The following is a 12766-nucleotide window of genomic DNA, read 5'->3' as shown; positions in this document are numbered from 1 at the left end:
AAACCAGGTCTAAACCAGGTAAAACCAGGACTAAAACAGGACTAAACCAGGTCTAAACCAGGACTAAACCAGGACTAAACCAGGTCTAAACCAGGACTAAAAGGACAGGACTAAACCAGGACTAAACCAGGTCTAAACCAGGACTAAACCAGGACTAAACCAGGACTAAACCAGGTCTAAACCAGGTCTAAACCAGGACTAAACCAGGACTAAACCAGGTCTAAACCAGGACTAAACCAGGACTAAACCAGGACTAAACTAAAACCAGGACTAAAACAGGACTAAACCAGGTCTAAACCAGGTCTAAACCAGGACTAAACAAAACAGGTCTAAAACCAGGTCTAAACCAGGACTAAAACAGGACTAAACCAGGACTAAAACAGGACTTAAACCAGGTCTAAACCAGGTCTAAACCAGGTCTAAACCAGGAAACCAGGTAAACCAGGTCTAAACCAGGTCTAAAACCAGGTCTAAACCAGGACTAAAACACAGGACTAAACCAGGTCTAAACCAGGACTAAAACAGGACTAAACCAGGTCTAAACCAGGACTAAACCAGGAACTAAACCAGGACTAAACCAGGTCTAAACCAGGACTAAACCAGGTAAACCAGGACTAAACCAGGACTAAACAGGTCTAAACCAGGTCTAAACCAGGTAAACCAGGACTAAACCAGGACTAAACCAGGTAAACCAGGTCTAAAACCAGGACTAAACCAGGTCTAAACCAGGTCTAAATCAGGACTAAACCAGGACTAAATCAGGATTAAAACCAGGTCAAAACCAGGTCTAAACCAGGTCTAAACAGGTCTAAAACCAGGTCTAAACCAGGTCTAAACCAGGTCTAAACTAAACCAGGACTAAACCAGGACTAAACCAGGTCTCACACTGTGTACATTTTATTTTCCCATAAACGTCATAAAACAAATAAAACCATGAACTTTCAGACTTTTATTTATAGACGTGCAGTTTTATTTAAAGACTTTCAGACTTTTAAACAGTTTAAAACAACAAACGTTTACAGACGAACAAACAACCAAACCAAACCTCGGTGTTTTTGGACGTGACGTTTATCATTTCAAACTAAAAACACAATCAATGTTCAGTGCATTTATCCGTTTATACACGTTTCTTTACTACGCAGACATTTCTTCAAAACCATGCAAAAGTGAAAAGCGCAAACGAAAACAACATTTAGACACAAACATATTTTTACTTCATTTTTAAAAACGTTTCCAGGATTTTAAACAATTCACAAAATATCCGTCGATGCTTAAAGTCTGGCAGCTCTACGAAATGTAAAAGGGGTAAAAAAGCCGACGTTTTACCGCGAAAATGTTAAAAATTATTGCACTTTTTAGGCCTGTACGTCTGAAGATTGACCACCAGAGGGCGCCACACAACAGGATTTGTAACGTAACACTGGAGTAATTGTGCTTTTTTTAAATATTCTGTTATATTTTTAACTGGTTTTAGGACTTTATAACAGTTAAAGATTATTTATTATTATTTAATGCCTTTTTTATTTATTTATTTAGAGACGGTTTGAATTTTAAAGCTGCACTGCGTAACTTTACCGCAGGAGAGTCTGACAGCTGCTCGTTTTACTCGGAATTTTTTACATTTTCTGTGATTATATTTCCGCAGCAAACAAGCAGGCGATGCATAGAGGTGAAGTGACAGGTCAGATCTGTGGAGAGGCGACTGCGCTGAAAACGAAAATACAGGATTTAAAGGTAGATTTTGGCTTCAGGAGTGTGTGAAAATATCAAAATATCGATATATGGTGTCGTTTAATGTGATGATACAGTATCGGTATCGTCGGCTGCTGTATCGATATATCGCCAAGAGGATTTTTTTTTTTGTTTTGTTTATTTTATTAAATTATTTAGTTCCAGCTACAGTTTTGTGGAAACTCGTTTATGCGAAACATTTGACGTTTTCGCTGTTTTTTTTTGACGATTAAAATGTTTGTGTTTCGTTTTTAACTTTGCACGAGAAGAAGTGGTTTAACAAAGACTTTTAGCGTCACAGACTTGATTTAGATTTTATTTTTACTGAACTGCATCGATTTTTTAACTTTACAAATTCCAAACACGTCGCGTTTGTTCTGGATGAAGTTCTCTGGTTCCTCCGCAGTTACGACGAATCACCAAACTGATCTCGTGTGATCGGGGTTTTACTGTGGCCAGGCTCGCCTTTCCACAGATATAACCCGTGACTTTACTGGCTCGGGGGCGTCGCCTGCTCGTTTCCATGGAGACGGGTCAGTTTAATGCCGTTCTGTGGAACATTCAAGGCCAAAGAATCAGATCGAAATGAACGATTCCTCATCAAATTCTCATTTAAAACGAACTCAACCTTGAAATATGATTGAGTTTTATTTATTTTTATGTATTTTAAACGTTTTTATGATTTTAATTTTTTTAGTGTTTGTGTTTTATGGAGGCGGCCCCGACTCTTCCAGGAAAGTTACACCTTTAAAGCCACAGTGTGTAACTTTTCTGCCAAACAAACTCAAATAGAAGTGTGTTTTTTCATGATAATTCTGAATGACAAACAGTGAGCTCGCCTCTCCACAGACCTCACTCTCACTACTACAGGACTAATGTGTGAACTAATATGGAAACATTATTCTTCTGCCTCAACGATTCCACATTATGACATAAAACACATTGTGGAGAATGTTCCGTAGTGTGGCTTTAACTTCAAACAGGTTCATTTCCACCAACAGAAAGTTACACAATGAAGCTTTATGTCAAAGTTTATGATTTAAATTTGAGACGTCCAGTTTAGATTTAGTCCTGGTCTAGTCCTGGTTTAGTCCTGGTTTAGTCAGTCCTGGTTTAGTCCTGGTTCAGTCCTGGTTTAGTCCTGTTTAGTCCTGGTTTAGTCTTGTTTTAGTCCTGTTTTAGTCCTGTTTCAGTCCTGGTTCAGTCTTGTTTTAGTCCTGGTTCAGTCCTGGTTCAGTCTTTTTTCCTGGTTCAGTCCTGGTTTAGTCCTGTTTTAGTCCTGGTTCAGTCCTTGTTTTAGTCCTGGTTCAGTCCTGTTTCAGTCCTGGTTCAGTCCTGTTTTAGTCCTGGTTCAGTCCTGGTTTAGTCCTGGTTTAGTCCTGGTTTAGTCCTGTTTTAGTCCTGGTTCAGTCCTGTTTTAGTCCTGGTTCAGTCCTGGTTCAGTCCTGGTTCAGTCCTGGTTTAGTCCTGTTCCTGGTTCAGTCCTGTTCAGTTCCTGGTTTAGTCCTGGTTTCAGTCCTGGTTCAGTCCTGGTTCAGTCTTGTTTTAGTCCTGGTTTAGTCCTGGTTCAGTCCTGTTCAGTCCTGGTTCAGTCTTGTTTTAGTCCTGGTTTCAGTCCTGGTTCAGTCTTAGTTTAGTCCTGGTTCAGTCCTGTTTAGTCCTGGTTCAGTCCTGGTTTAGTCCTGTTCAGTCCTGGTTTCAGTCCTGGTTCAGTCCTGTTTTAGTCCTTGGTTCAGTCCTGGTTTAGTCCTGGTTTTAGTCCTGGTCAGTCCTGGTTCAGTCCTGTTTTAGTTCCTGGTTTAGTCCTGTTCAGTCCTTGTTTTAGTCCTGGTTCAGTCCTGGTTCAGTCTTGTTTTAGTCCTGGTTCAGTCCTGGTTCAGTCCTGGTTCAGTCCTGTTTTAGTCCTGGTTCAGTCCTGGTTCAGTCCTGGTTCAGTCTTGTTTTAGTCCTGGTTTAGTCCTGGTTCAGTCCTGTTTTAGTCCTGGTTTAGTCCTGGTTCAGTCCTGGTTTCAGTCCTGTGTTTAGTCCTGTTGTTTTTAGTCCTGGTTCAGTCCTGTTCAGTCTTGTTTTTTTAGTCCTGGTTTAGTCCTGGTTCAGTCCTGGTTCAGTCCTGGTTCAGTCTTGTTTTAGTCCTGTTTAGTCCTGTTTTAGTCCTGGTTCAGTCCTGGTTCAGTCCTGGTTCAGTCCTTGAGTCCGTGTGGCAGGTGGAAGTCGTTTTTCAGCTGTGGAGTTTCTGTTTCCTCCGCTCGTCGTGTTTAATCGCGGTTCGACTCTGCACAATCCCACTTCTGTCCACATGTTTATTTTATCTGACACCGTTTATATTTAACCCGGTGAAGAGCTTCATCTGAGGAGGGGAGACGTGTGCCTGAGCTCCGGCTCCGGCTCCGGCTCCGGCTCCGGCTCCGGCTCCGGCTCCGGCTCCGGCTCCAGCTCCGGCTCCAGCTCCAGTTATTCTCACCACATTTACAACGTCAGAATCTGGGAAACTCTCGGTCTGTGGCGCTCGGTCAAAATCAAATGATGAGACGAGTTTAATTAAAGAAAACTGATTTGCATTGGTGACTGACACGACTGAGTACAGGCGAGTTTCAGATGACGTCATTGTTATTAAAGCCCGCGTTGCTGCTGGGAAATATTTTGGTCGGAGGCTGAAACACGGTAGCGTCAAACACAGAGTGTAAACCTCACGTATTTATCCTTGATGATGTTAAACTCCTGCTGCACAAATAGAAGCACGGAAGAAGGAAAATGTCTTTTTCGTAAAGTTTAGTTTAGACCTGGTTTAGATCCTGGTTTAGTCCTGTTTTAGTCCTGGTTTAGTCCTGGTTTAGTCCTGGTTTAGCCTGGTTTAGTCCTGGTTTAGTCCTGGTTTTGTTTTAGTTCCTGGTTTAGACCTTGGTTTAGTCCTGGTTTAGACCTGGTTTAGATCTAGTTTAGTCCTGGTTTAGTCCTTGTTTTAGTCCTGGTTTAGTCCTGGTTTAGACCTGGTTTAATCCTGGTTTAGTCCTGGTTTAGATCTAGTTTTAGACCTGGTTTAGTCCTGGTTTAGTCCTGGTTAGTCCTGGTTTAGTCCTGGTTTAGTCCTGGTTTAGATCTAGTTTAGACCTGGTTTAGTCCTGGTTTAGTTTCCGGCAATGAGTGGAATTACCGAAAAAAAAGGGGGATTTAGCCCAAAACGCCAAAACAGTAAAATCCCTCTGTTTAATCCATTTATTTCAACAAAGTAACTGTAATCCAATTACCACTCACGGAAACAGTAACTGTAACTGAATACAGTTACTCATCATTTGTACTCTGATTACTCTGGTACATGTAATCTGTTACTCTCCAACACTGGTCATCGTGGATGTCGCCAAAGTGAATATTTGTCCAGGGAGTTGGAGATTCTGATGTGGTTTGGTTTCACTTTTGTCGGGGTTGAAAAGGTGATTTGTCGTCTGTCGATGTTTATGATCAATTTCTGGTCAAATGGTCTTGGGTCGTCTGCCGTTCGAGTGGATAAATAACCAGGATCAATACCTTTACGTGTTTTCTCGCTCCGTCCGTCATGTTCAATTAGTGTTTCTTGCCGCCGAACAAAATAATTCCCATCATGCAACACGCGCTTTTGTCAACAGTGAAACTCGCCTATAGTCACATTGTCTTTGTGTTTTGGTGGTTTTTTCTTGACTCTCTTCTGCGTCTCTTTACTGGACGTGTAACGGTTCATGTGTTTGTGGTTCAGGACGTTTGGTTTGGTGCAGTTCATGTTTGTTTACATGTGCAGCTTCACGAGACTCGACTCTTTAATCTTCACGGGAGAATTCATCTGTGATGGGGAAGAGTTTCCTGCAGGTTTTATATTTAGAGCCACGTCTTCAAAACTATGATCCCCCGACTCGACCTCGTCCCTCCCAACCAGATCTGCTCCACTGCAGTTTTCTGGCCAAAAATCTGAAGATTGAGTAAAAGTTCATGCTGGAATTTTTAGTTTTAGTTTTAGTTCTGGTTTAGTTTGTGCTGCACTTTACTTTTTGAAAAGTTTTGTTTACTGTTTACAAGGAATACATTTTTTTTATATTTGTTGCTTATTTGAGAATATTTTATTGAACTTATTAGTTTTACCAATCAGCACTTTCCATTAATTTTATTTTACTGTTTATTTCATGTTGAAACAAATTGTTGGTTTAATAAAAACTCAAATAAACAACACGCAAACGGTTTTTGTTCCCAAACTGAACCAAAAATGAACTGAACTGTGAGTTTTCTTTGTTACACCTCCTGTTTTTACTGGGATCAGATTGGTCCAAAACAGAGACATTGGGGACATTTCTTGGTTTTGTGTAAATCTGCAGGGACGGGGGCACAGGACTGAGGACTGGGACTGTCCCGGGTGAACAGGGACGTGTGGACACCGTGTTTATCTATACCACGACATATTAATGCAGATATGTATGTACGTTCTGTATTGTCTCTCTATATCAGCTGGTTCACCTCGACAATATTACACTAGATTATTATTTAAACACTTGTGTTTCTTGCACCTTCAGTTTTCAACTTTCTGTCATTTTGGTGTCGATTCTTAAGAAGCACCTGAAGTGGACTCTGCTCACGTTTACGTCACAAACCGGGACGACGTTCGGAAACACGCGACGACGACGATTTCCAGTGACGTAAAAGTGTGTTTGTGCTGTTTGGAATCAACTAGAATTTGGCGTCTCGTCTTTTCTAAACACATGAACCAGTGCACTCGGACATCTGGGACATTCTCTCATTTTTACTAGATTTTGTCAGACTTACGACGGCGAATAGAGCTCGAAGGAAGTCGGCGTCACATGATTCCAAACTTCTTCCTGATTTGTGACGTAAGCGTGAGTAGAGTCTATTATAAATATAAAATATATATATATTTAATATCAATTACCAAGACCAAGACAGACTGTATAAAGAAGTGGACTCGGCTCCTTTGACGTCACCACAGCGTTCGGCTCCAGTCAAATGAAGCTCATCGAGGCTGGCAGTTATAGGAGTAAATTTCTGAGTTTTATATTTGAGAGAATCAAAGCAACCAAAGAGCCAATCAGGAACGACCTCGGGGGAAAGCAGGCGTCTGATTTGTCTGTTATTAATGTTCATATCTTTATTTACGAACAAAATTATTGAATAAAAAACCCGAGGAGCATGTAGAGCGGGTTAACGCCAACATTTTAAGACCAAAACGACGAAGCTCGCGGCGACAGTTACCGAGAGAGGAGCCGCGTTTTTTTCAATGTGAAGTCAATTGGAGCTAGAGTCGGTGGAGCCGGAAACACGCCCATGATGGTTTAGCTTTGTCCACTCACGTATACAGTCTGTGACACTGTTTCCCAAAGAGATTTTTTTGGGGTCTGGAACAAGATACAAAAACCCAGACAGGAACACCTCCCGTCTCACTAGAAAAGCTGAAATCTTAAGACATGTTTTGGATCATTTCTAATCTTTTTGTCATTATTTTATTGATTATTTTGTTCCAGTTTTGCTGCTTCAATTGAATGTTGAAAAGAAAAATAAACGGGCCACATTTAAAGTCCAAATAGGCGACTTATTGCTGCTTCAGTGAGTGTTTTTCATTATTTAAACTTGAGTCAACAATAAAATATCCTCAGTAATGTTCTTTATTTTGTGATTTACGAATAATTTCTCTGGACTTGGGTCGTGAAAGTTTGTAGCTTTTAAAATATGGGTCCCCAGAAAAACAGTTTGGGAAACACTGGTCTGTGGCGCGTGCTAGTCGTTAATTTAGCCGCTCTTTTACAGTAAAAATAAAAGATTTAAACGGTAATTAAACTAATATTTTTCTCTTTAAACATGATTCAAGGTCAGAGCTAATTTAAGTTGTGTTTTAAGTGTGTTTTTCGACTCCCAAACCATCGAAATATCAACATGTTTACTCGATTTCAAAGGTTAGCCTGTAGCGTTAGCGTTAGCTCGTAGCGTTAGCTTAGCGTTAGCTCGTAGCGTTAGCCCGCGCGCTCTTCAGCTGCTGAGGAGGACGATGATGTAGATGAGCAGGAGGCAGATGAGGATCAGGGTGAAGTTGACGAAGAGCTCCTGGAGGTTCCTCTTGGCCTGGGGGTTCACCTCGATCTGAGACGCTCTCCGGATCGCAGACTTGGTCATGTGCTGCACCCTCTCCATGGCAACGGGCTCCGGTCTGGACTCTGGACACGACTCTGGACTGGACTCAGGACTTGGACTGAGGTCGTGAGGAGGACTGACGGACGACCTGGTCTACGGTCTTCAGATTTCTCCTGATTCCTGGAAAAAAAGTTGACATGTTTTTAGATTTTTATAGAAGAAAAATACCAAAATTATTAGCGTTATTTTTATCCAGAGTTAAAGGTTGTATGGAGGATTTTTTTTATTTTCAAACTGTCAGTGAAAGATTAAAATACCATTACAGAGACGCAGCAGCTTTGTAATTATGATGACCAAAAAAAAAAAAGAACAAAAATCTATCAACTGTGGACGTGTTGAGGCCAGATAAACATCAGCCAATAGAAAACGAGGCTCCCTCATTTTCTATTGGCTGTTAGGTTGTCAATCAAACTCCCTAGTGTAACTGACTCGTCGGAGCGCGGGGATTACGTGGTTTACGCAGCGGTTCTTAGAGGCTTTTTCGAACTGTCGCTTCCTCGCATTTCGCACAAAGTTTGTCGCGACGGCGGACGAGAATCCACGACCGGTTCACCGCAAAAGAAAGTCCGTTTTTGAGGTCGCTGAAAGAAGAAGAGAAGTGGAAAAGTAGCAAAGCCAAACTGAGGTGATTCTTGGAGATCTCGTCCAGCGATGGCGCGACCGAAGCAGACGAAGGGTCTAAAAACTGACGCGTCGGTCGCTGAATTACTTCTAGACAGGAAACTTCAACAGTGATTCTGAACGCGCACAAGGACTGTCGCTGTATTTCTCTTCCCTTAAAAAAATCCTCTATACAACCTTTAAATCAGTCTGGTCCAACCATCCTGTTTTGTTTACTGTACAGGTGAGTTTCAGATGACGTCGTTGTTATTAAAAGCCCGCGTTGCTGCTGGGAAATATTTTGGTCAGAGGCAAGAAACACGGTAGCGTCAAACACAGTACGTAAACCTCGCGTATTTATCCCCGATAATATTAAACTCCTGCTGCATTATCGGACGCACAAATAGAAACACGGAAGAAGGAAAATGTCTTTTTCATATTCTGAGTGAAAAGAACCGCTGACGGCGAATTAAACGTCTTTCAAACATCCGCAGAGCAAACGTAGAAGAAATAGAAAGTTAAAACTAAACTTCGGAACGTTCTTCGTGGAGATAGATACAGTACGTTTAATGCCACACTGTGGAACATTACAGCCAAAGGAGCAAGATTTCCATGGAAAAAAGCAGGAGCACTCCGCCTCCAGAACAAATAAGGCTGCGTTCAGACTGCAGCCTGAAGTGACCCAAATCTGATTTTTTGTCTCTGTGTTCCTGTATCTGATCTTTTAATGACGTCTGAACCACACAGATCCAGGACACTTGGATATTTGCTCCTGAAACTGACACATATCTGATCTTTTGACATGTGACTTCAGTCTGAACGGCCAAAGTGCATTCATCCACCTACACGTTATCAACAAGACACTGTGGGAATTAATTTCTGTATTTTTAGTTTTTCATTTATGTTAATTCACCATGCAATGTGGAAGGGTTCAATGTTCTTGTACATGTGTCATAAAGAGAAGTCAGTGTCTGAACTTTAAAATGTCAATGAGTTGGGGACATGTTATGATGGACTTTCTGATGTATATGAGACATAAAGGGGGAGTGTCTGAACTCTTTAACATATGATTATCTGTGTTACACTGTCTAGGTCAACATGTCTGTGAATTTCCTGTAAATACCAGTTACAGTTTGTCAATATTGTGACGAGATGGTCAGTATAAAGCTGTCAGCTCTTCTTGTACTAGGAGAGGTGACGTGGAGAGATGCTGTGTGAATCAACTTGAATCAAGAGATCTGTACCTGTGTGAGCCAAATAAAGAGACATGTTTCTGAACACCTTTAACCCTTCTGGACTCTCTTTTAAGGCTCTTTTCAGGCCCCTCCAGAAGAAGCTGACAACACAAACGTCACTATTCTGCGCTGATGCAGGCAGAAACCGAAACTGTAAAATCTCCAGGTGCTCAATGCTCGCGACCATATTTGAACAACTTCCGTAAACACACACACGCTCGCTGCGGTTGACGCATGGGGTTGACGTCGTCGTGTCTCCAGTGTCACATGTGGGACACTTTCGGGCCGTTTACCTTCACACTGGAGTCACAGACAAGTCGCATTTAATTGGAAATGTGAACGACCTCGAAAAAACATCGGATTTTACAAAAAAATCGGAATCGAGCGTTAAGCCCTGCAGTCTGAACGTAGACTTAGAGTCGGGTTTTTGGAGAAGCGAGCGCACTCACGGAAAGAAAGAGTTTTTGTGCAATAACATTTTTATCGTCATATCTGATCCTAATGTTCCGCAGTGTGTCTTTAAACAGACGGGGGCGGTCAGATCAGCGGCAGGTTTGGCAGGTTTGGTGTTTGTGGCGTTTCTGTTGGTGGTGGTGGGTGGTGTTATGTGGGGCACTGCCTCTGAGCTCACTGCATCCGCTCACAACTTTAACTCAGACTCGAGCGCTGACCTGAAAACTTCTGACCTGGCAACCCATTTGAGAAATATTTCTGGTCACGCTTCAAGTCTGGACAAGTTTAACTCGTGGAAGTCAGAAGAGAACAACGTGACGCTGGCGGGAGAAAAGTAGAAAAGTAGAAAAGACACTGTTAAAGAGATAATAGTTCGATATTTAATGTTGTTTTCTCGGCACAAACAGACCTGGAGTTGTGTTTTTTTGTTTCATTCACACATGTTTAACTCACAAACCCAAACATTTACACTGAGTTCTTCTCTCAAACTGAAAAAAACCCCAACACTGTTCTGTTCCACCTTGTGATGTCATGTTTAGGGCCGAGTATCATTAAGAAGTTGCCGATACAATACACACCTCGATACCAGGGGTGTGCACAAATATTTATCGTTTAATGTGATGATATAGTATCGATATCATGAGCTGCTGTATCGATATATTGATAAAAACACCAAGAGTATTTTTTGGTTGATTCTGTTACAGCTACAGTTTTGTTGTTTGTTTAGAGGAAAGAAACTCTTTAATGTTTGCCTCAGGTGGAGGAGTTCAAGTATCTCGGGGTTTTGTTCTGGAGTGAGGCGAGGGCGGAGCGTGAGACTGACAGGTGGACAGGTGGACAGGTGCAGCGTCTGCAGTGATGTCGTCGCTGTATCGGTCGTTGTGGTGAAGAGGAGCTGAGTCGAAAGGCGAAGCTCTCGATTTACCGTCAGTCTTGTTCCTCCTCTCACCTCTGGTCATGACTCTGGGTAGTGACCGAAAGGACCAGATCACAGATACAAGCGCTCGAAATGAGTTTCCTCCACAGGGCGTCTGGGCGTCTCCCTCAGAGACAGAGTGAGGAGCTCAGTCACACGGGAGGAGCTCGGAGTAGAGCCGCTGCTCCTCCACGTGGAGAGGAGCAGTTGAGACTCGAGCGTCTGTTCTGATGTGTCCTGGACGTGTCCCTCAGGAGGTGTTCATGTCCCACCAGGAGGAGGCCCCGGGGGAAAACCCAGGACACACTGGAGGGACTGTGTCTCTGGACTGACCTGGGAACACCTCAGGTCCCACTGGAGGAGCTGGAGGAAGTGTCTGGGGTGATGGAAGTCTGGGAGTCCCTGTTTAGACTGATGCCCCCGAGACCCGACCCCAGAGAAGAGGAAGAACATGGATGGAAACTCTTTAATGTGACACGTTTGACGTTTCCACTGAAGTGGTTTAACAAAGATTTTAGTATCACAGACATGATTTAGACTTTAAATTTTTTTATTGAATCGATTTTAAATATATCGTATCGAATTGAAAGTGCACTGTATGCAGATATAGATCATATCAACAACTTCTTAATGCTACTCAGCCCGACTCCACACATCGGCCACGATACGATACATTTTTCGATACAGTGCACTTTCGATTCAATACAATTCGATACGATATATTTCATATCGATTCGATATGGTTCTGTGAAAAACAGAGACTATGAGTTAGACTCTGACACTAAAAGTCCACTCAGTTTAATACAAAAAGCATTTTACTCAAAACTGTGAAACTATCAACACACCTGTCGCTCTTACACAAAATCATTTAGTAAAATAAACCTAAAAATCTTTATCGATACAACAGCTCACGATATCGATACTGTATCATCACATTAAACAATACAATATATCGATATTTCAATATTTTTGCAAAACTCTAGTCATGTGGTGATACAGGAAGTGCTCCGTTGTGTTTTGAAACTCCACACACTAGAATCATCTGGATCATTTCAGCTCTTTTGGAATTTCTGATTTTGACTGAACTAAAGGTAAAAAGAAAAAAAACTAAAACTTTAAAAACGACAGGTTCAAACACGTGTGAATGAAACAAAACACAAGTCCAGGTCTGTTTCTGAGGATTAAACATCATTAGAACATGACTCAAACCTCACCAGACTCCATTTTGAGTGACTTTAAAAACAAAATAACTCTAAACTGTTTGTGTATTTGTCATTTTAAAAACCGTTTTGTGTGATTTTTTTCAAACTCCGTCCGTCTCTTTTTCCCTCTCGTGGTTTTATCGAGGTGCTGGAGTCTTTACGTCTGTCAGCGCAACATACTTTGCATTTCTCTGCCAAATTTAACCTCCCCCCCGAACAAGATGGAGGCGGCGCCCGTGAACGTCCCGCGGCTCGTTTGGGGACGTGGACACTTACGGCCGAGCCTGATCCCGCGGGCTGAGGTCGGGCGGCGCTGGGACGGGGCCGGCGGGTCGGGAGCGGCGCCGGGCGGGGGGGGAACAGCTGGACGAGGGGATCTGTGGAAAAAAAAAAAAAAAAAAAAGATAAGTGAGGCGCGTTGACGTGTTAAAGACGGGTCCTTAAAGCGCGAGCGTGTTGGCGCCATCTAC

The 12766-nt window shown here is 42.3% G+C and overlaps 1 protein-coding gene across 1 annotated transcript in view; it reads right to left on the bottom strand.

The window, feature by feature from the left end:
* Positions 1-4823: 4823 nt before the first annotated feature.
* The window catches only part of pln (phospholamban), an 18364-nt gene continuing 10421 nt past the window's right edge, over positions 4824-12766 (bottom strand). The window contains exons 2-3 of the mRNA XM_055165930.1: positions 12573-12673; positions 4824-8010 (exon numbers count right to left, since the gene is read on the bottom strand). Coding sequence (XP_055021905.1) covers positions 7729-7890 — 162 coding nt within the window. The 5' untranslated portion in view covers positions 7891-8010; positions 12573-12673 and the 3' untranslated portion in view covers positions 4824-7728. The remainder of the gene's footprint in view (positions 8011-12572; positions 12674-12766) is intronic.

The sequence above is a fragment of the Boleophthalmus pectinirostris genome, unplaced genomic scaffold (assembly GCF_026225935.1).
Source record: "Boleophthalmus pectinirostris isolate CB_2022bp ecotype Guang Dong unplaced genomic scaffold, ASM2622593v1 HiC_scaffold_11, whole genome shotgun sequence".
Lineage (NCBI taxonomy): Eukaryota > Metazoa > Chordata > Actinopteri > Gobiiformes > Gobiidae > Boleophthalmus > Boleophthalmus pectinirostris.
This window is presented reverse-complemented; position numbering and strand designations above follow the sequence as displayed.